General features: G+C 49.1%; 1 protein-coding gene across 2 annotated transcripts in view; it reads right to left on the reverse strand.

Moving 5' to 3' along the window:
- Positions 1–1,339: 1,339 nt before the first annotated feature.
- The window catches only part of AKAP1 (A-kinase anchoring protein 1), a 31,101-nt gene continuing 9,313 nt past the window's right edge, over positions 1,340–23,127 (reverse strand). For both annotated transcript variants that reach the window (XM_084862557.1, XM_084862558.1), the window contains exons 2-11: positions 13,298–14,990; positions 10,590–10,723; positions 8,844–8,970; positions 8,559–8,686; positions 6,413–6,590; positions 5,544–5,694; positions 5,028–5,095; positions 3,492–3,565; positions 3,190–3,252; positions 1,340–2,701 (exon numbers count right to left, since the gene is read on the reverse strand). In XM_084862557.1, coding sequence (XP_084718683.1) covers positions 2,627–2,701; positions 3,190–3,252; positions 3,492–3,565; positions 5,028–5,095; positions 5,544–5,694; positions 6,413–6,590; positions 8,559–8,686; positions 8,844–8,970; positions 10,590–10,723; positions 13,298–14,966 — 2,667 coding nt within the window. In that variant the 5' untranslated portion in view covers positions 14,967–14,990 and the 3' untranslated portion in view covers positions 1,340–2,626. The remainder of the gene's footprint in view (positions 2,702–3,189; positions 3,253–3,491; positions 3,566–5,027; positions 5,096–5,543; positions 5,695–6,412; positions 6,591–8,558; positions 8,687–8,843; positions 8,971–10,589; positions 10,724–13,297; positions 14,991–23,127) is intronic.

Raw genomic sequence — 23,127 nt, forward strand, 5'->3', positions numbered from 1 at the left:
AATAAAAGGCCCACATAATCGGAGAAGTGTTTTTTCAGAGTACAGGCCTTCAGCAACCTCCAGCATGTTCAATAAACCGTCCCCGGAAGGCTCAGCTGAAAGTACCTGAGACACATGGCAGCCCACCTCCTGTGCCCACTGCTTTCCCCTCTCCATGGGGCCTTTATCCGGGGATGCCGACTCCATCGCTTGTCACCCAGGAGACATCCCAGAGGAAGCCCCTGGCTTTAGTCTCTGTTCATCCACACACCCCCCTCCCCGCCCATCTTCCTCCCTGCACCCAAACTGTGTGGTTCCCTCCATTAAAACCCCTCCACGGCTCCCGAATATAAGTCCAAACCTGCACACCAGGCTTTACAAGCTCTCCCCAAACTAGCTTGAGGTCTCCCATAGTTCCTCGCTGCTCCAGTGGTGAGGGCTGCACGGAAAAGGCCAGGGCCTGCTGTCACACGACTTGGCTGAAGCACTCCGATCACCGCCGGGGCTGGGAGCTCCTGCGGCCCCTCTGCACGGCAGGCCCAGGTCCGTGATTTCACCTCACTGGCACCATTCACCGCCTCTTCCTCAGAGGAGGGAAACTGGCTTTAACCACGGGTTATCGAAGCTCGGCAGAGTTCCTTCAGTGTGAAGGGCCCTGGGGCTATATCAGCTCCCCAGAGACCCCAGGGGCCTGAGCCTGCCTTTGAGGAGAGACTAGTAAGTCAAGATTTATCATCTGCTCTCGACATGTATGTATATTTTATATCATTCTTAGCACTACATGGTAATAACTTAGTAGACCTTTAAGAATGTATAACTAGCTCTGGCTGGTGTTTCTCAGTGGTTAGAGCATCAGCCTACACATAGATGGATTGTGAATTTGATTCCCAGTCAAGGGCATACACTAGGGTTGCGAGTATGCTTCCCTTCCACCCCCACCTCACCCCCACTCCCTGTCAGGGCACATGTGGGAAGCAACCCGTTGATATATCTCTCTTACACTGATCTTTCTCTCTGCCCCCCTTTCTTTCTCCCTCCCTCCCACTCTTTGAAAAGCAATGGAAAAAGTATCCTCTAGTGTGGAATAACAAAAGAAGAAAAGGGAAAAAAAAAAAGCATAACCAAAGAATTCTGGAAACCAGCACTTTAAACTCAAACTCGGCTGTTTGAGATACTCACTGGGGAAGCCCAGGACGCTTGCTGCCACCTTGTGGGGCATGGAGGGAAAAGGTCAGGTGGAAATTTCTGGCTAACACGTCTTCAAAGAACCATAGCTCTCCAGCCCCACCACCCTGCAACCACCCTCTTTACTCCCCAACCTTTTTCACCATGGAACAAACGAACTCAAAGCTCTAGGGTATACAATTCAAGATTTATATAAGCTTAAGTTACTTATTTAAAATTGCACAACGCGGGAGAACAGTTTAAAAAAGAATCAAACACACCACTGCAAGGTAATTCAATGAGCTGCTTTTTTTTTTTCTTTCTTTTTTTCTTTTTTAAACAAATTTGTACAGAAAAAAAAATCCCCGGATCACAATCTGTATCATACAGTCACCCTGTTCAGTGTTCGGGGCACCACGGGAGCCCCAGCGGAGGAGCTGATGGGAAGCTGGACTGCGGAAGTGGAAAAACTTTGAGTTCCCTTTGTTCTCCAGTGTATCTTGTATAAAATATTACATTTTTAAACACATATTTACATTGCACAAATAGAAAATGGTTACAAATCACAACCAGGCTTGGCCAGGTAACAAACACTTCCCTTCTCCCAAGGACCAAGGCCGGAGAGAGGTCTGATTGCTTTGTATTTACATATGCATTAAAAAGTCTGCCTTCTTACACACGTAGGTGAAGTTTATAAAAACTGGGTTAACATCATAAATTCATTTATGTCAGCTGTACAAATAATCAATACCAATTAGTCAGTTCATGTCCTGCTCCCTGAAGAAAGATTTTGAAGCAAAAGAAACCCTCTCAAACAAGCAACACATCCCTTGGCCTGTCTGCTCCAATCAGTTTGGCTTGGGGGTGATGGGGAGTGGGAAGGAAGAGGAGAGGAATGGGGGAGAGGGGGAGTGGGAAGGAAGAGGAGAGGAATGGGGGGAGAGGGGGAGTGGGAAGGAAGAGGAGAGGAATGGGGGAGAGGGGGAGTGGGAAGGAAGAGGAGAGGAATGGGGGAGAAGGGGAGTGGGAAGGAAGAGGAGAGGAATGGGGGTGACGGGAGTGGGAAGGAAGAGGAGAGGAATGGGGGAGAGGGGGAGTGGGAAGGAAGAGGAGAGGAGTGGGGGAGGGGGGAGAATGGGAAGGAAGAGGAGAGGAATGGGGGAGAGGGGGAGTGGGAAGGGGGGAGAATGGGATAACTGGTTGAGACAGTTTTCCTTCCACATTTTTTTTAACAGCTTAGAACCAGGTTAACCCGATTGGCCTGTTAAACACCATCCTATGGCTTTAAAAAGAACCCACAGCTCCTTCCTTGTCTCAGAGACAAAACACCTTTCTCAACATGACTATCGTATAATATTTTTTTAAAGAAAAAAAAAGAACTGTCTGAGGAAGACAACATTTGTTATTTTGATGTAAAGTCTTTGCCTTGAGTGTCAAGCCCAATTTCAACAGTGCAAAAAAGACTCGAGCGGCTGCGGCAGGGTCAGAGGCTTGTGTAGTAGCTGTCTACCCACTGAGCAAGTCCTCGCTCCACCAGCGACCGGTTTATCAACACCACCTGGAAAAGAAAGTCCCCTTGAGATCTCTGCCCCCGGCACCCAGGGGCCATGCTCCCTCTGACAGGTCCAGGCGGCCACCACAGGCAACACGTGCACTAGTAATGGCGGTGGGGTGTGACTCCTTTTCTGGGCCAAAGGGGGTGTTTACTTCTGTATCCTACTGGCATGAGGACAGGCTTTCCAATGCATGGAGAAACCTAAGCTTTAATACCATGTGATGAGGAGAGGAAAACGCGATGGGCAGAAGGTCTAGCAAGGCCCACTGACATTTTGGGCCAAATACTTCTCTGTGGGAGCTCTCCTGTGCACTGTAAAATGTTTAGCAGCATCCCTGCCCTTGACCCACTCCCAACTGTGTCAACCACCAAGGTCTCCAGACATCGCTAAATGCCCCTGGGAGACCTTGGTCTGTAGCTACATCCTCTGACTAGCTCCACGTTGATCATCACTGCTGGCCAGTGATGCAGGGAAATAGGACAGAACTTACGTCATCTCCTACCACGCTCCACAGCTGGATCAGAGGAATGCCAGTCGGACTGTAATTCGTCACCTGAAAACAAACAGAAAAACGAGTCTGTTTTGAAGTGACCCCATGTGCCTCTCTGTGAAGACAGCTGGAGCCCAGGGCAGGGACCACAGGAAGGCAGGCAACTGAAAGGCCGGCTCTCAGGAGGCCCAGATGCTGGATGAGTGATGCCGGTGGGTTCTGCAGAAGCTGGGAGGTTCCTCAGACAGAGCCTGCGTGCCTGCCCCGCGCCCCCCCCCGCCAATGCCCCACCAGCCACACACCTGAGCCAGCAGAGCAGTGTTTCCAGTCATCTCGCTCACAGCTGCATCCGCCTCGGGCGAGAAGTGCTCATCGTCTTTAGAAGGAAAAGCAGCATTTAGACTCTCACTGAGGCCAGGTGCTCTTGTCACCTACACACGTCTAGGTGTGTTCCAAGTAAAAGGCCTCACATACTGCCACGGAGCCTGAGACCTTCTGGTGTCAAGAAAGCCCAGGTCTCTGTACACACTCAAGGTCCCTGCTAGGTGCTACCCACATACAGAGGACCAGATGGACAGGAACTCTGCCTTCAGTGGAAACACCACCACCGCCGCTTATCTGGGGGCCGACTGGGCCGAGCATGTTGGATACGTCCTCCCACTGGATCAGTTAACACCTTACGAGATGGCAGGTGCTACCCTACTTTATAGGTGGGTACATGGAAGACAAAGGCAGAAGGTCAACCAGCTCTGAGAGTGGTGCAGGTGGAATTCAAACCCAGGCAGTGGCCACACAGCCCAATATGGGCAGTAACTATAGAACAGCAGGCAGGACACTGAGGCAGCTTTCTTCGTCAGATTATAGAAGTTAGTCAAATTATAGAAGTTACATGCAAAAACACACCCAAGGCAAGAGATGGTGAGGAAGTGAGAGGCAGGTTTACGAAGGTCTGGGAATATCTTATGGAGGAGGGAGCCTTTCGGCTGGGCCTGGATAAGCCCTGAGACGGACAGAAATGGAGAAGAAGGCTGGGCGTGGGCAAAGTAATAAAGAGAAATAAAACTGAAGACCCTGCCCAGCATTCTGGCCAACAAGACCACAGCCAGACTGTAGTGCTTCTAAAGCATTTCACTGATTTAAACAAGAACAAGATTAGATGGGGCAAACCTGGAAGGGAGGAGCATGAAATCAAGGGACTAGAAAATATAAAACTCCTGGTCATACGTAACTGCTACCTGACCAGAGTCCACATCTCAGTTTCTAGATTCATGTAACTTCCTTGGACACTCCCATTTTCCAGAGGGGGGACGAAGGAATCGAGGCTAAGTAACCTGCCCAGGATCACACTGCCAGTCCCCTTCCCTCAGGCAATGTGATCAGTCAAAGACTCCACAGGGGACAGGTGTGTGGCAGTGTGATCCTCACAGTGCCCGCAGAAACTGAGGCCCAGCTGAGGAGTGCCAATGGCCTCAATGCCTGTCCTCAACCCCAGGTGCCAGGACTCTGGGTCTGGACTGCATCTGGAAGGCATCTGCAGCAGAAGCCTCTCTAAGCTGGAGGCCCAGGTAAAGTCTAGAGCAGTGGACCTGGAAGGGTGGTCCATGGACCAGCAGTATTAGCCTCATCTGAGAATTCAGAAATACAAGTACTGAGGTCTCGGCCCAAAGCTATCAATTGATCAGAAACTGACAGTGCCAGCAATCCATGTTTGCATAAGCCCTCCAGGTGAAAATGAGGCTCTCAAATTAAAAGACATACTTGCAACTTGGCGTGCCCCCCCCCCCCCCCCCCCCCCCCCCGCACACAAACACACCCTGCCAGAAGCCCACACCTGTTACCTGACAGGGGCATCACGCTATCCAGAAGGACTTCTGCTCCCTGGAAAGGCAGGGTCACAAAGTCAGACCTAGAGCAACAAGAAAGGAACATGTTGAGCACGTCCCTGAAGGCTGACTCCACTCCAGGCTGGTAGTTACCTTGTTAGTGCCATGAGCCCAGCCGCCCAGGGGGAAGCAGAGCAGACATACCTATGATGGTTCAGCCCCCACACACCTGAATGCAGGCTGCCAGTTCTGCCACAAGCCTGACCTCAGAGGGTCTTCTTGCATTTAGCTCCTAAAAAGAAGCTGCTTTGCTTTTGCCATATGATACTCAGGGAAATTCTTCTAAGATAGGCCTACCTGGTTTAGTTTGGCTGAGGTGAGCAGTGGAGTTTGTTTATATCAGACTGCTGAAGCAGAGCAGATAGCAAGAAAAAGTAACCCGTGTCCCAGGCTTAGTAGAACTGAGCCAACCAACAGAAATCCGTCCCCTCCTAAGCAGGGTGTGCGCCTGAGCAAGGAGCCTGGACTCACCGGATTTGCCGGAGCACGTCCACTTTCACTCTCTTATATCCCCCGTAGTCCACGTAGCGAATTTCGACTTCGTTTGTGTCCTCGTAGGAGGCCACCACTTGTGCTCGCCACCAAGCACCATCCGCACCAGGGGCTGCACAGATGACTGTTACTGCAGGAAAGGAGAGAGCTGTGGGCAAGCCTGGGCCATGCCAGGGCACCAAGGGCTGCCCAGTCAATGCTACCCGCCTGCCCACATTGCTTCCCAGAGGCCTGCCCTTCCAAGTACCAGGGAACCTGAAGAGCAAGGAGTCCCTGAAGCCTCCCCAGAGCTAAGACTGGCCTACAAAAGCACCTGGATGTGGGACATTCAGCCTAGCAGGGTGTCATCCAAAAATCATCCAGACCAAAAGCATTCACCTACATCCATGTACTCTGAAACTTACTGGAGCCTCACATGGACACAGATGAACCAGAATAAAAAGCAAAATACAGCCCATCCAGTGTGGCTCAGCGATTGAGCATCGACCTATGAACCAGGAGGTCACAGTTCGATTCCCGGTCAGGGCATATGCCCCAGTTGTGGGCTCGATCCCCAATGTGGGAAGTGCAGAAGGCAGCTCATCAATGGTTCTCTCTCATCATTGATGTTTCTATCTCTCTCTTCCTCTCCCATCCTCTCTGAAATCAACAGAAATATATTTTAAGAAAAACAAAACAAAAACGCCACTCCACACCATGGCTCCATCAACCAGTACAAACAGCAGCTTGTGCTAGCCAAGCAACTGAGCCTACATCATGAAGTCAGAAATGCTGGTCCATGAAAGATCCAAGGAGAAGAATAAGCCACCCCAAAAACCTTTCCCCGGCCTGAAGCCTGCAGCACTTACTTTCTACCGGGGTGGGCAGGGTGGGGATTCCAGGCTGAGAGTAGCAGAGGTACATTTGCTGGTCCAGGCTGCGCAGTGCATGGAAGGTAGGGTGCGTGTGTTGCTGCACAAACAGGTGCCCTGCATTGACCTGGTTGACCACGATCACTTCCACAGTGATGCCATCTGGGAGCATGAGCTGTGGAGAGGAGAGGGGTAGCAGGCACTTCAGTAATCCTTCTCATGTTTGGGTTAAGCCATGAGGTCCCAGGACAAGTCTCTGAACTGGCATCTCTTTGAAAAAAGCATGGCAATCCAAAGCACATGGCACACAGCTGGCAGGGGTTCGAGGAAAACTACTTGAGCATGCAAGTGCTTAGACGCCACTATGGCCCTTGTCCTGCTGTGCCATGAATAACCACTAGAGGCGACCTCACACAGGGCTGGGCAGGGAGGCTCCCAGGAGCAGGCTCTGGAGGCCGTGCTAGGTTTCCCCCTAACTGACCAAGGTCCATGGACCAAAGCTTCCCCAGCCCCCACCTCTAGCATTCTTGAATCTCTAAGACCCCAGGAAGGCCAAAGGGAATGAGGCAACCACTGAGAGCAAGGTGTCAAGGTGGACAGGCTCTCAGGCCCTGCAGCTAGCTCCTCAGGGCCTACAGCTGACCCCAGGAGCTTATGGTTTGACAGCATCTCTCTATGCTACCTTTCTGTCAACAAGGGTCCACTGTCAAAGTCTTCAACAGTCTGAGTCATATTTGCTCTTCTCTAGGCTCCACAGACATCCTCCCAACTCATTCCCACGCTGGGATTTAGAAGGTAGGTTTGCTCTGTGGCCAGGCCCCACCTTAAAGGCCCTGAAGAGGCCAAGACTAGTCTCTGAAAGAACTGTCCACACGTACTAGCTTTCCCGATGCTAAGCTACAGAAACCATCCTGGTGCTGTGGACACAGCAGTGCATCTGGTCCATCCTCCACCCAGGTGGCACAAGAGGCGTGACTAAGAGTCCTGACCTCCACCCCTCCAGTCCCACTGAGCCACCTAGAGAAAAAGGGAAGGAAGCCACACCAACCACTCAATTATCTAAAAATAAAGAGTGGGTCTGGGGCCAAGCCTCCTAAGGAAAACACTGATTCAGAAGTCAAGGGTGGAGGTTCAGCCCACTCCCAAATATCCATGGGAAAGAAAAGGGCAGCACACTTCTCCCAAGGCACAAGGGTCTCTGGAGGGGGCAAGATACAGAACCAAGAAGTCCACTGTCCGAAACAAAAGCCAGGCAGGAAATTTTCTTGAGGCAGCATGTTCAGCTCATGTGTGAAATGCAGTCCAGCCACGCGCGTCACAGTGACGGGCTGGTCAGTGAGAACTGTATAGACAATGCTGGTGTCTCACACAGCCCAGGTGTAGTAGGCTGTACCATCTAGGTTTGTGTGGTTATTACTCCGTGTTCACGCCAACAATAACACACCTTTCTTGGACAAATCCCTGTCACTAGGTGGCACACGACTGTAGCCTCAGTAAGATGAGGCCCATATAGGGGGGAGGTACACTGTAGGACATGATGACAAGCCCCAGAGATGCTTCAATTGCCCAGGACACAGGGACCCTTGAGATGTCAGCTCCTTCTCTTGCCCAACTCTCAGGGCAACCTCCAAAGAGCCACATGGCTCTCTGGGCCTGGGGGGTGGGGGGATTACTGCTTCTCCTTTATTCTCTAGGTACCTCCTGGGAAGCGGGATGGGGAAGGGACTCCTTCCTCGGGGCCACCGCTAGATTTGCCTTACCTAAGGGAAAGCCCATCTTGAGCCCTCAGCAGGGGCCTCATCCAGACACTGCTCCAGCTCCAAGGAGTTCCACACCAGCCTGGACCCGCCTAGTCTCCTGGGTGGACTAGTCCTTTCTAGGCAAATGCCTTGAACATAAAGGGTGCCCAGGTGGCAGAGCCAGGGGAGAGTGGTCCTTCCAATCAGGGACTAAGAGGCCCCTGGCTAAGAGGCACTCCAGCTCCTAAGCCTTCCCCAGAGGACACAGGCTAGAAGCAGAACAGACCAATGGAGGCTAGAAGTGAGAGGGCAGAGGCATCAAGGAGCTCTTGGCCATGGTCTTGGGAGTTTCTTGTTGGGGGAAAGGGATGCAAGAGGTCCTGGTCCCCCAGGAGCATGCTCACCCAGGAAGTCATTGGAAGAGAAGGCAGTGCCAGCGAAGGCAGGGGGGGAGCATAGATATTGGTGAGGTTCAGTTCCTTGAACTTCTTCCCAATCAAGTTCAGCGCCTTGTCTACATGATGCTGAGAGCCTAAGAGAAGGAGGAAGGAGGAGTCACAGCAGGTAAGACAAACAAAGCAAAACCACCCCCCATTCCACAGGAATTCTCCTAGAGTTCACGTGTGCCTTTAAGGTGTTAACTTTTGCCTCAGAAAAAAAGGCAGCTAAAGGGCTTGAAACCCACTGACCTTCTATGTGGCAGATCTGGACATTCTGGGTGTAAGGCAGGGCGGAGATGTAGATCTTGGCACCAGATGTTTGCTTCAAAAAACTCACATACCGCCCCTGCTTGCCAATTAGCCGACCGACTAAGTGCTGAGAAAAAGAGTTAGTTAATGGGAAACCAATTCCTCCAAAACCACTTCCAAAGACCTACCTTTGTTTTTCACAAGGTCAAACTCAAACATATTATCTGTTAACATGTCAGCACTCCTTTCCCTGGCACTATTCTAAGCACTGGCATTTACTCACAATACCAATGAAATGGATACCTTTTTAATCTCCATTTTACAGATGAGGAAAACAAGCCCAGAGAGGCTAAGTGACTCACCCAACATCACACAGCTACTAAACAGCTGCATTGCAAGTCTGGCTCCAGGACTCAGCAGTTCCCATTGCATCCCCGACAATGTGGTCTGAATCCAGAAAGCTGCAAAGGCAGCATTTTCTTCTTCCAGATCCAGACTAAGAGATGTTTCAGCACAGGGTGCATTTACAACTCTTCCACCTCCTCAGGTCTACTCAGGACCAAAGATAAAGAGTCTCGATTTGAAAATAAAGGTCTAAGAAAGATCCTTTGGGCTCCTGCTGCCAACTGACAGCAGGCTGGCGCCTTCAGAGCCTGTAGCTCACCGAATGCCCAGCACACCAGAGTTCAAGGCAGAAACAAGCAGGCAAACTTAGCCATGACATAAGAAGCTCTGAATCACTCCCAAACGACCCCACCCCCATGGAGCTACTAGGGGCCTGGTCCCTCAGCACCCAGAGCTGCTCTGGTATGCCTTTTGCAGCCAATGAAGGAGAAGAGGGCACGGTGGTTATCAGGATCACTGGGGGAGCAAACAACCGAGAGAGCCAGTACCATGACTCTGAGCTGCCCACCTGACCCCAAGTTCAAAGCCAGCAAAGTCTCCACATGGCAGGAAGCTACATGCCCCCGGAAAATAAAGTGGGTCAATTATTTCTGAGCCCAGAGATAAACATCAAGACCGAGCTAGTAAGTTATAAATCAGAATAGCAAGAAGCTAGAAACCACTTAAGCACCCCGGAATTGGGAGTAGTGAAGTAAATTGACATTCACACAATGAATAATGCAGTTAAAATTTCATTTTCAAAGAGTAGCACAGAAAAATTAAATTGTTAAATATTTAAAAGCATTAATTAAAGCAACATAATCTCAGTTGTGTTTAAAAACCACAGGGCACAAACAAGACGAGAAGGAAATAAGCCTTTCCAGTCATTCTCGGGGGTAGGATTAGAGCTGATTGTTTTCTTTATACATTTCTATACTTCTCAAGTTTTCTAAAATATGGATTTATGCTGTTCTCAATTACAAAATACTTTGCAGTGGAAAGCTTGGGCAGAGCACAGTGAAGGACTCCTTGCTGGTCCATGTCCTCTACCTGGTTTTGCTAGCCATCTCCAAGCAGATCAGAGCCCCGAGACACACACACACACACACACACACACACACACACACACACACACAAAACCAGGGGAGGTTAGAGGCCTGGAGTTAGAAGAGGATAAGAATAGGATACTCACAAGGCAGCTGGAGAAATTCCATTTTGCAGGAAGTTCTTTGAACCGTGGCAAAACAGCACTCCCTTTCCCCTAAGCCTTGGGCTCAGCTGCCACTCCAGGTTGACTGTCCCTCCCCTGAACCCCACACCCAAGCCCAAGGAACCTGGGAACTTTGAGCTTGCAACCCTTACCTTTGGCACCTCAATCTCCCAGATGATGAGGTCGACCTTCTTAGGATTAGAGCCTGCCTGGGCATTCTGGAAACCGTCAGTCTTCCTGGGTCCACAGCAGCCGTCCACTGAATCCATGCTGTTCCCGTCCGAGCCTGCAGGGGAGGAAGCAGCATGCACAGACACCCAGACACCAGCTCAGAGCAATTAATAACGCACAACTCCCAAACTCACATTCCTGGGAGGCCCAAGGCCCCCATCCCCCGCCCCCTCCTCAAGCTTGGCAGGTGACTGTCAACTGGAAGTCTAGAAGGCTCAGAACAACCCCAATGAAAGGAGGGCTGGGGGTGTAGATACACCTAATTTTAGCTTGTCATTTACAGTCCAACTTGCTTAATTGGCAGCCACACCCAGCCACAGCTGCTGGAGCAGACAAGTGGTGAACTGGGAAGAAAGACACTGGCTCAGGAAGGGGGGAGTCCTGAGGGTGGGGGAAGGGATGGGCCAACAGCTTCACATGTTTCCAGGAGCCAGATATTAGATGCAGGCCTCCTCCGAGACCAACTGGTCACAGCCAGTCCACACCCTTCTGAAAATGCCAGCCCCTCAGACCAAGGGTCCCTAGGTCCCAAGGCCCCTGGCCTAGGCTTACAGTCAGTGGCCTTTAGCCAAGTAGAGCTAGAAAAACTCCCCTGTGGCTGGTATGTCTGAAGGCCCCATTCTTATTCCCTATCAGAGCCCTGCCAAAAGTGGACACAGAAATGAGGCCCTCCTTTTCCCCTGCTTAGGCCTGACTTGTGCGACTCTGAATGCTCTTCTGAGCTCATGGCGGGTCTCTAATGCCCTTGTTCAAAGACTGAACTAAAGTTCACTCCTAAGAGGAGAGGGTGGGCAGCAGGAGCCTAGCACTGACTTGGGCTGCTCCACTCTTGACCAACAGTGTGCCAAAGGGACCATCAAAGAAAAACAGAGGGCCGGCCTCACTTAAGTGGCTCTCATTTAAATATGGACAACTCTATTGCCAGAAATAGAGGACCCCTGAGATTCTACTAATTAGGTTATCTCGCACTGGTTTCTCCAGACCCCGGGCATAATCCCATGTACTGTCTGAATGCAAAGGAGTAAAGCTTAGGAGATTCACTCCCAGCTAAGTCACCATCAAACTGACCTCCTCCTCCCTTAACACAGGGTGGGGAAGGTGATGGGCCAACAGGTCCACATGGCCCCTGGAGCCAGACAGGAGATGCAGGCCTACCCGGAGAACAATTGGTCACAGCCAGTCCATACCCTTCTGATAATGCCAGCCCCAGGCTCTACCTGACAGAGCAGGACTGGATAGTTCCTTCCACCCCATAACACTCAGAGGTGGCTCAGACCACACCAGGATTCTAGCAGGCTTCACTCAAAGGCCAGCTTACAGCTTTCTCATGCTCAAGGCAGGGCTACCATGAGAATGGGGGTGGGTCGGTAAGACACAGCCTGGTACTTGGCACAACTGAGTGCTCAGTGATTGGCACTACCAGGCTTTTATCTACCATCGACAACGTCCCCAGGCATCACCATTCTCAGTCATAGCCTCCTCTTCCACGAGGCCTAAACTTGGAAGCCTTCTGCATAGCTGTTATCAATCTAGAATTGGCATGACAAGGCCAGAGGGCTTGTTAATTAACCTGAGGGGCAAGAGGCAAAGGGAAACCCCTTTATTCTTAAAACTTTCCACCCATTTTAAAATGCCTTAAAAAACAAACAACTTTTAACATCCCTAAAGTTAGAGTGCATCTTACAGTCTCTGGCCTTCCAAATTCATGATCCGCAGCATTTTGATTTTTTTCCAAGGTACATAAAAAACAGTAGTGTCATAATCAATAGCACCTCAGAGGTGGTAAAATGTAATGTGTGGAACACTCCTGAATTCCAAAGAAAGAGTCCCAACCTGCCTCAAGGTGAAATGATAGGAAAAGGTTTCAGGGCAAGACAGTCAGAGACCCTGAGGGGAATGCCTCTTCCCAAGAGATCAATGAAAATGCCCCAGGGTGGATGAAAAAACAGGGTCAGGAGCTGCTGACCTGGAAGTTAGCGGTCTGAACTGTCTACGCTGGGGTCAGCACTCGAAAAACCCAGTGGGCACTTCATTACCCGAGTGCCCTTCTTTCCTGGGGATGGACCTGCAGCTGCACAGAAAGAAAATGGCTGAGGCGTTCTGCACAGAGTGACAGCAACACGCAGCAGAGTGCGAGCCTCCCACAAGTATGCAAAGCTGGGGCCAGTCACTGGGCACTTACCAGGAAAGAGCTTCTGGAGAAGGAAAGCAGGTGAAGACATGGGAACAAGCATAAGGTTAAAAGGAAATAAACCATTTTTAAAAAGCTCACACCTACTCTCGGTACTCAAGGGAATTAAAGCTAAGGAGGACTCTCTCCGTTAAAAAATAAGACAAAAAAACATTAACAAGTTAGGGTTTAAAAGAGAAAAAGAGGCAAGGCACACTTAGGTTAATCGGTCAACCCAACCTAACTTTGACTGATTTTGTCAGATGGGCTAGGGAAACAAGTTACAACTCCCATGGCTTTGGGTTTAAGGCAGCCTGAATTTTCAGTTAACCACCAGCTCTCCACTGTGCCCTTTTGCACGCTGATTGGGACACAGAAGTAGCAGAGAGAGGCAGGCTTTCCTACTATATAAAGGGAGAACCCCCATCCTCCGAGTGAGGAACACCCAAGACCTCCTACCTCCCGAATGATCTGCTTCCGCATCCATGGTCCATCCATCCTCAGTCCCCACGTCTGACAACTCCTCCTTCAGCACCCCATTGCTGAAGGGCACAGTACTTTGTGGCAGTGGGGAGGTGGTAGCCTTGTCCCTAGGGCTTGAGTTGGTCTCTGTACAAGAGTCTTCGAGCCCTGACGTGCTGATGGAATCTGAGCACTGCCCGGAGGAGGACTCTGAAGGGACACCCTGGCTATTGTCAGACATGCAGGTGACATAGCCAGCATCTTCCACCAGGACGGTTTTGTTGTCCAACGACTCTCCGAGGGGGGCGGCTGGTGGTGGGCAGGGGGCCAGGGCGATGTGGTGCACAGAGTTCTTTGGCTTTGTGTCCTTGGTGGGGCTAGACAGAGGGCTGGTCAGGCAGCTCACATAAGTCTTTGGTGGTGGTGGCAGGTCCTCTGCTGGCAGGCCTGGCAAGGGGAAGGCAGTATCTGACGGACCCAAGGCTGACTTCAACGGGTCCAAAGCTGACTCCAGTGGGTCTAAGACTGCCTTCGCTGTGGTCACCTCCATTGTGGCCTGTGTGGACTCCAAGGCATCTTGCCCAAGGGCAGTTTTCTGGCAGATTGGGGCACACCTCTCCTCCTCCTGCTCTTGGAGCTGACCGGCTGAGGCCTGATACATGCAACCTGCCATCTTGCCCACAGTGGTGACCAGCACTTCTTCAGTTGCATCCAAGATCACTTTGGAGATGATCTGGTAGGCAGCTTGCTCAATCTCTTCATTTTTATCCAAGGTCTCCTTATTTTTATCCAAGGGCTCCTCTTTGCTCAATTTTCCATCCCAGACTTGGCCACCTCGGACACGGGGTGCCAGTGTTTCATCCTCCTTGGCCTGCTCCACATGAGCCAATTCATTAAAGCTACTCATCAACTTCCCTGCTGTGTCCCCCTCGACCTGAGGCGGGCTACTCTTCCTTTCCTCTCCCCCTCCTCCTAAGGAAGTCATGCTGGGCGCCTTGATGCTCTGTAATGCAGAGGCATGCTCCAGGGACAACACACCTTCTTCTAGCCCACTTTCTCCCAACACTGCATCGCCAGTGCCTTCAGCCCCCATTTCTCTTGCCTTCTCCACAGGGCCATGCTTCTCTGTGGGAGCTGCAGACTGACCTTGCTGGCCCCACCCTGCCTCGTTCCTGCACACCTCCGTGGCTTCGTGGGGGAACTGAATAGCCTTTGGGGATGCCAGGGCACGCTCCAGAGGAACAAGCTTGGCTTCATCACCTGTTTGGGCTGGTTCCACCCTTGCACTATCATCTCTGCATGCTCCTGGTTGAACTCTCGTGTCCGTAGTGTTAGACAGGCTGCCTGAGGACTCTGATCTACGACAGGCTGGATGTGACCGCAGCAAGGCCGGGGGCTCTGTGGAAGGTTTGTACACAGTGGCCAGCTCCTCTTCTGCTGGTTGTGTGACACTGGGGGGTGTGGTCACTACCGCAAGACAGGCATCTTCCACAGGGGCCAGTTCCTCGATGGCAGGGCCGGCCCTCAGCTCCACAGGACTAGCCTCCCCCTGTTTGTCATGGCTACTAGCGTGTTCTTTTTTACGAGAGAAAAACCACCACCAGCCAAGGAGTGCTAGCATTCCAGGCAATGCCAAAGGGAAAAGTGAACGGAATTGGATGGCCATCCTGGAGGCTTGTAGTAGTCACACCTGGGAACAGAAGGAGAAAGAGATGCCATGAGAACCAGGTAAGAGGTTCCTGATGTGACTGCACAGGAAAGACAATAGACAGGCTACACCAGAGCTGTTGGCTCTCCCTTTCCCTGCCTCTGAAGGGATCACCATCTCTTCACACCATGACTCTGGGTGAGCCGCTGGAAGTGGGTGGGCAAGAAGAGACACCCTCTTCTGCTCCCTCATCCACACACACTCCCTTGAAAGCTACTGCAGAGTCTTGATCCTGAAGACAACAGAACCAGCATAGGTGGAAAAGGCAGACATACCAAGCTGTGTTTGCAGGTGATTTGGGGAGCAGGGGAAACAGTATATGGAGCAAAGGGGACGTGGAGACCTAGGTCAGTTAGAGCCAGAAGAGGAGAAATGATCATGGCCTAGAAGAAGGCTGCAGAAGATGACAAGTATGAGGATTAGTTTAGATATATAGTAAGTGCTTTGTAGAGCAGGGTGAGCTCTCATTAGAGGTATGTAACAGACTTATTGAGAATGCTTGCATTCAGTGCCTCCCATGCCAGCAAATTTTATTCTGTATGCAAAAATTTTAAGTCTTCTTAAACCCTCAAATCCTTCATTGATATGGTGAATTACACCTTAATTTGGATTTGTGCTTAATTGTAAATGCTTTACCAACTCTTACTGGTTGTATCTACTTATCTAAATGTTTTCTGGCAAAAGCAGAGCAAACAGCTCCCCAAGTGAGCCTGATGATCAGCAGAGGCTGGAAACACCGCTCCAGGACTTTGCATCTCAGAGCACAGTCTGGACCAGAAGCATTGAGCATAACCAGGGAACCTACTGGAAATACAGTATCTCAGTCCCTTTCCGACCCACAGTACCGCAAACTGCATAACAAGCCTCCAAGAAGATTTACAAGCACATTAGAAAAGGTGATAGGAAAAGTGTTTCTCTAAATTACAGGGGTGGGCAGGTCATCTCCAGAAAGTCCCTTATCTTTAAGGATAAACCTTCCTGCTAATACAGTATGTGAAGATGAAGCAATGAGACTGGAAAGTACAAAGCAGAAGCCTCGTTCAGAAGGCACTGTAATATACCCTCCAGGTGAAAAGCTTCAATAATGCTGTCTAACAGCTTAATATTCAAATGAGGAACCTCACTAGATACTTGTCTTATCTAATCACCTAATCTTCAATACCTGGTTTGGAATATATTACCATCTTAAAGGTTTAAAGAACTCAAGGTTATACAGTTAAGGGAATGGGACTCAAGTTCTTCTCCACATTAAATCCAGAATCCACTGATTAATGGATCTGTGGTGATAAGACATTTTATGGGCCAAGGAAAGGGAAAGTTTGTACTGCTCTTAAAACTTTATGACCGTACCCTAAGACCCCCAAATTCTCACACTTGAAATATTTTCTTAAAAAAAAAAAAAAAAAAATTAGCCAAAACCAATTTGGCTCAGTGGATAGAGTGTCGGCCTGCGGACTGAAAGGTCCCAGGTTGATTCCGGTCAAGGGCATGTACCTTGGTTGTGAGCACATCCCCAGTGAAGGATGTGCAAGAGGCAGCTGATGGATGATTCTCTCTCATCAATGTTTCTAACTCTCTATCTCTTTCTCTTCCTCTCTGTAAAAAAATCAATAAAATATATATTTTTTTAAAAATTAAAAATCTGCATAGGCAGAAGTCTGTTAGGAATATTCACTGGAGTATTATTTGAAAAAAAAACTCATAGAAAAAATTGCTAAATATATTGTAGAATCTAGGGACAAATCATTGTTAGAGAAGGAAGCTGACTGTGTACTGACTTGGAAAAACTGCTGTGATGCCAAAAATAATAAAAGCTGTAGACTACCATATGTGTGAGGTCTGTGTCCATATAATTATCCCATGCAAAAAAAACTGGGATTCTATTGAAAAAATGGATAGTCTTCCTTCTTTTTGTGAAGAGGTTTGTTGTTGTTGTTTTTTTAATAATTTCTCAGTGGTTCTCCAATTTAGCTGCGCATTAGCACCACTTGGGATGCTTTTAAAATCCCAAGTTGGCACCCAAATCAATTAGATCAGAATCTCTGAGGGAAAGATCCAGGCACCAAGTTTGTTAACCGAGGTGACTCCAACATGCAGCCAAGTTGGAAAATCACTGTTTTATAACAACTTGCACACACCCAAAAAGTGTTAGATTATGGGATATTTGCTTTGTGTCTGTTGTTCATATAAAAATAAATATTTAAGAAGGAAAAGAGGCTATGGGGGAAGGGTGCTCTCAGGAAAAAGTAGTATACAGGAGATATAGCCTATTGTCGGGAGATTAAGTCCCACCCAACAGGTCACATGCAACAGGAAGTAGGGCTGGGATCTGAACTCAGATTTTCTTCGTCAGTAAATTTAAATATCTGACTCCTTATTAACTAGACAATCCTATTTCAGCAGGCTGTATACTTATGAGTCCCATAGTGTTCTAGCAATTCTCTGATCTCAGAAAAAAAGATTAAATGGAAAAGAGCAGATAGGAAGAAGAATCCTATGTCTTAACAACCCATAGGTGGCAGTCTCCCATTTTACACAGGAAGGGCCCAAGGCCATAAACTCAAATTGGGGTGTGTGTAAGGGAGGCAGTTGTTATCCAAGACACAGACTGCCTCTCAAAACACTGGGATACACCCACACACACACACATTGGAACTAAAAGTTGAACCAAGGGGCCCAGCAGTTGATCCACCCCACCACTGGAGATTGAAGAAACTGGCTGTAAAACATACATACATAACAGCCTGGCTTTGGTCCTGAATCCCAGGAGACCAATACCGCATTCCAGACAGACCCTGGCCTGCCATGTCACTGGCCTCCCACCACTTCACGTGTTCTGCTCCTAATCCTGATTCACACTCAACACAGAACCAGCCGCCTGGGGCCACTATACATACTTCCTGCCTGCTGCTCTGTAGCTGAGACACCGCTACCACTCACCCACCTACTCTTCCCTGCCCAGCTTGTTCCTAGAGACTGAGGCTCTAAGCCCCCAGACCTACCATGTACAGCCCCCCTGCTAACAGGCAGCTGTAGCTACTCTGCTAATTACAGCTTAAGAAACTTTCTGTACCATTTCCAAGCCAGACACCCCTGTTATTGTGCCAGGAGGGCCTCCTAGAAAGCATTTAATACTGCTATCCTAGTGCCATGTTGCCCAACCCACAGATTTCTGACAAGGTCCTACATGGGTCCCCAGTGCCCACCATTCACATGCTGGACTAGAGCTGAGAGACCTTCCCTCTGCTGAGGAACCAGAAGCCAGTTGCCACCATTCTTCCAAGCAAAGCCCTTCTCTCCACGACTGCCTCTGGGGACAGAAACTGCCCACGAAAGGAATTGAAGTACTCTGGGCACTTGAGATAAGAGGTAAGAGATCAAGGAGGGGATGAAATGGTTTATTTTTCCCTTGCCACTAGGGGATTGTGATTAGATATGAGCTTCTCCACCAAACACAGAGCCAAGAGCCCTTGGAATAAGTAGCCCACACCACCCAAAGGTGATGTGAGAGCCTCGTTGAGTTTCACTGAAGGCACCTCACAGGGAGCTCCTGGTGACTGAAGCCCTACTTCCTGCCCGTCAAATAAAGTTCCTCACTTCCTTCCCCCCCCCCCTTTCAATTCCTAGAGTCCTACCCTAGCCAATCTCATCTCACTCAAACAGACCTCTCTGAATTGGTAAGGTGCCATTTTCCTTGACTTATGTGAACACTGAGTCCTGGACTTGTGGTGCAGGATGTACCAACCTTTCCTGAATTCTCAGACAGGGCTGCCCCTTGTGCACGCACACGTTTCAGCCGAACGAGGCTCTCTGGTACCTTCCTTCCCGAAAAGACTCTTGAGTTCCTCTCTCTGCCCTCTCTCTTTTTTAAACCTGTACTTCTCAAAAATGTAAGTGGCATTTGAAAGTAAAAATCTAAAAGCCTTCACACTCACAAGTAAACTGAATGAAGGTGACTGCCTCCCTCCCCCACTCCGGAGGCCCAGGCCTCTCAGGAAGGCCGGGCCCCCAGTCAGGGAAAAGGATGCAGAGCCTGGGCTTAAGGTTGGTGGGGAGGAGACTTGGCTAGTTTGAATCTGATGGAATGAAATAGCTGCCTGCTTATTTTTAGCAGGCCCATTTGCCCGCAAATAGATGCACACTGGCTGGCTGCCCAGTGGTCACACAGAGCTGAGGACAGGCATGTGTCACAGCCCCATAAGACCTTAGTGCCCACCTACTCACTCCAGGTTCTGAAAGGATTCCTTCTTTGTCCCAGAGGAACCTGCAGCTTCTCAAAACAGCTTACCTCTGGAGAAGAAATTGCTTCACTCCCAACCCCAATGACCAGCTGGGGCATTGCAATCTAGGGCCTTCTACTAAACAAGAAAACAAATCTCTGGGAATGGTACAAAGAGTGTTGGTTCCAGTGAGTCAGCCTATTTGTCTGCAGCTATTATGGAAAAAAAAAGCTGCAAGTAATTAATCAATGGGAAAGTCTATCATAAAAATAAGAACTTGGTACAAAGAGTCTCATAAGTCCAGTCTGAACTTGGGCCTGGTCAGTGAAGTCACATCCATTGTGTGTTCTAAATGGACTTTTACACAGGGGTGGGCAAAGGTAAGCTTGCATAGAAAATAATACAGTAATAAATGAATAATAACACAAGAATAAGCTCTGTGTTTTGCATACTCACAAGTGTAAACCTACTTTTGCCAACCCCATCTGGTTGAAATTCGAACATTTCTTCCATTATTCCAGGGTTATGTGTTCACCAACAAAAGGAAGCTCAAGACATTCCATCTCCTGAGAGCTTCTTGCCAATGGAGGTAGGCGCTTTTCCCCTTGAAGGGGGTCTTCTAAAGACAGGGAATGATCCAGAACCTGAAGCCCAGCACTTGCTGCCACTGCATTGTGAGAATAACATCAGGCTACGGACGAGACCAAGGCTCCTCCATCCCTTCCCACAACCCTAATACTATGCCCCTCACTTGCAACCCTCAAGTTTGCTGGAGGAAGACAAGAGTGCCTTTTGGGTTGAGTATATGCACATAAATGTGTTTAAGTTTCAGCAAGAAAAAGCTTCTGACCACTAGAAGCTCACAATCCAGATGGAAGAGCCAGTGTCTCACTCACACATACACACATATCAGTACCACGCTGAGCCCAGGTGCAGAAACAGGCAAAGAGAACCCAAGGAAGGTTGTCTCAAAGGCCAGAATTCCCTTAGGTTGCAATGGGGGGTTAATGACATCAATTAAGGTTCTAAACCCAATGTATCTTTGGGAGTGAGAGCAGAACAAGTCCTGGGAGCAGAGGCTTAAGAGCTGGCCGGGGGCCAGACAAAGGGAGTCTGACCTTTACTGTCAACGCAAGGGGCAGTTGCGACATGGCCAAAGCAGAGCAGGTCACAAGAGGCAAAGGCCTGGCTAATCCCCAAGTGGCAACTGAAGTCCAATATTGGCAGCCACTTAGTCACAGGGAGCTACTGAGCACTTGAAATGTGACCAGTGTGACTGAAGAACTGAATTTTATATTATATTTAGTGTCAATTTACTTTAAATAGCTATATACAACTGGTGCTACCTAGTGGACAACATAGTGCTAGAGGGTGTTCCCAGAAGACCTGAAGGAAACACAAGGGCTGCAAAAATACTGAGAAAGCTAGTGCCTACCTTGCTGGGCAATGTTTGGTCCTGCCACTGAGGGTGGGGAATGATGGCAGGCTGGGCCACTCACCCTCAGCAGCATGGCTGGGGGCCCAGGAATCAGAGTGCTGGAGCCATGCCTCAGGTGTGTTGGTCTCAGCCCAGTCTCGGTGTTCACAGGGTTGTTACCTTCATCCTTAGGGTGTGTGAGTGAGCTGTGATTCATGTTGGCACCCTAAAAATTCCAAATTAGCTCACAGTGGGGCTGTGAGGTCCTCCTGCCAGGGCTATCCCCCACACCCTTCATTGTGATGGCCCCACAGAGCAGCCTGGTCAGCCACCCTCCCGGTCCTGGATCACAGAACACTCCATGGCCTATTCTCCAAGAGACTGGAGGCTTCACACAACCATGTCTGGATGGGCGGGCCTACTCAATAAAGCCTTTTCCAACCAAAATGGAAACCAGAGCCTGGTACCAAGAATTCCAAGTAAGTAGAGTCAAAAGTGAAAAATCCCATCTCTGAAGATAGTCTTCAATTAAGAGCCCCTCCTCCTCCAGTTCAATTAAAAATCAAACTCCCAGTTTGGAAAAGTTGGTTAAAGAGGAAACACACAAGGGTGAACTTCCCAGCCTCCCTCCTTCTCTGCTGACCACCCAGGGCAGGTCCAATCTCATTAGGCTTCAAATGATAAAGGGAAAAATCAGCACCTCCTACAAAGGTCTTTCCATTTCTTCATTTGGGGGCTAGGGTTAAGCTTTTTTTTTTTTTTTTTTTTTTTTTTTTTTTTTTTTTTTTTACTATGGTGATAAAGCAGGTGCCACCAGTGTTCCTGGGTACACAGAGTTCCCGCCCATGACCACAGAGCACTACACAAGACTACCAAAAAGATATGACATTCTGATCAGACAATAAGCTTATCTAAAAGCTAATAAAGATGACATATGACTTCAAAAGGAATCAGAAAAGATGGTGTGAGGCAAAAACCCTTCATAGCACCATCTCAGGGGACAAAGCAAAGAGGTAGACACTGATTTTACAAACAGCAAACAGTGCACTATAACCAATTCAGATCACATAAAGGCATAAGGAATTTCTATTCACCAAATATGTATTGGTACCTACCGGGTACAAAGCACAGTGGGACACAGGAATGAGTCAAACAAACACACTACTTTTGAGGCACTTACAAGTCCTTTTGAGGCAAAAAAAATACCAATGACTTCTCCTCTGGGTAAGCTTATTACTGCCACTGACCAACTGACAAGTTTGGTCCAAGAGTCAGGCAAGTGTCCTGGTCAGATTGGGGAACAAACATGAACCAGGCTGCCAGTTTCTCCAGATTAAGATGTTCTAATAATGCCGTGGGATGGGAGATGAGAGGAAGCCAAGGGAGATTTGGTTGGTCCATTCAATATGCAGACTTTCATTCAATACCCATTTTCACTTCTACCTGCCTCCCCAATCCACATCCCTTCTCCTTTAAACTCTCCATAAAATAAAGCCAGATCTACTGGCATGCCAGAGGGTTATGAGGGCCTAGTTGTCCTTGCCAACTTTCTAGCAACCTTCCTGTCTCTGGCCACACCTCAATCCAAGCCTTCAAAGACTTGTCCTTGTGTATAAACCAGCACACTTTCTCAGCAAGCTACTAGAAGACAGGCTCCACAAAAACAAGGGGGTAAATCAAGAAAAGCTAATAAAGATGACACATAACTCCAAAAGGAATCAGAAAAGGGAGGGATAGGCATGGATCCAAGAAGCAACACAAGAGAAAGGGAGAAGGAATTTCCAGGATGAAGGGGAAGCAGAGCTAGGGATGGTGGTACATCCCAGGAGCAATATGGAATGCTAGTACCTGGTATGTTTAAGCAAATGAGAGGAGCTTGACAGCAATGGCTAAGGCTCAGGGAAGAGTCAGAGAACCAATGTGAAAGACACAGAAAACAAAGCCAAGCAAATTAAGAGGGAAGAGGATGGCAAGAAAGGAAATATGGAAAACTAAGAACTTTTCAGCTATAAGCAGTATCTATACTAATAAAAGGATAATATGCTAATTAGACCAGGAGACTGGCCATCTTTCTACTGTCCAAGTTCCTTCCAGACAAAGCCACGGTGGTGGGGGCAGAGGCAGAAGCGGTTAGGGGCAATCAGGCCAACAGGGAAGGGCAGTTGGGGGCCAAGAGGCCAGCAGAGAAGCAGTTAGGAAACAATCAAGCCAGTAGGCAGGCAAATGGTTAGGAGCAAGCAGTCCCAATTGTGAGAGGGATGTCCAACTGCTGGTTTAGGCCCCATCCCCTAAATCAGCAATTGGATATCCCCCAAGGGGTTCCAGAATGGAGAGGGTCCAGCCAGGCTGAGGGACACACATCACTACCACCACCACCCCTGCACGATTTTATGAACCCGGCCTCTAGTTTATATCATAACAATGCATACAACCTCTATACTGAGGATGAGGGAAGAAAAATGTAGGAATGAGCCAAGTCCTT

This window comes from Pipistrellus hanaki, assembly GCF_964339955.1.
Source record: "Pipistrellus hanaki genome assembly, chromosome: 16".
NCBI lineage: Eukaryota > Metazoa > Chordata > Mammalia > Chiroptera > Vespertilionidae > Pipistrellus > Pipistrellus hanaki.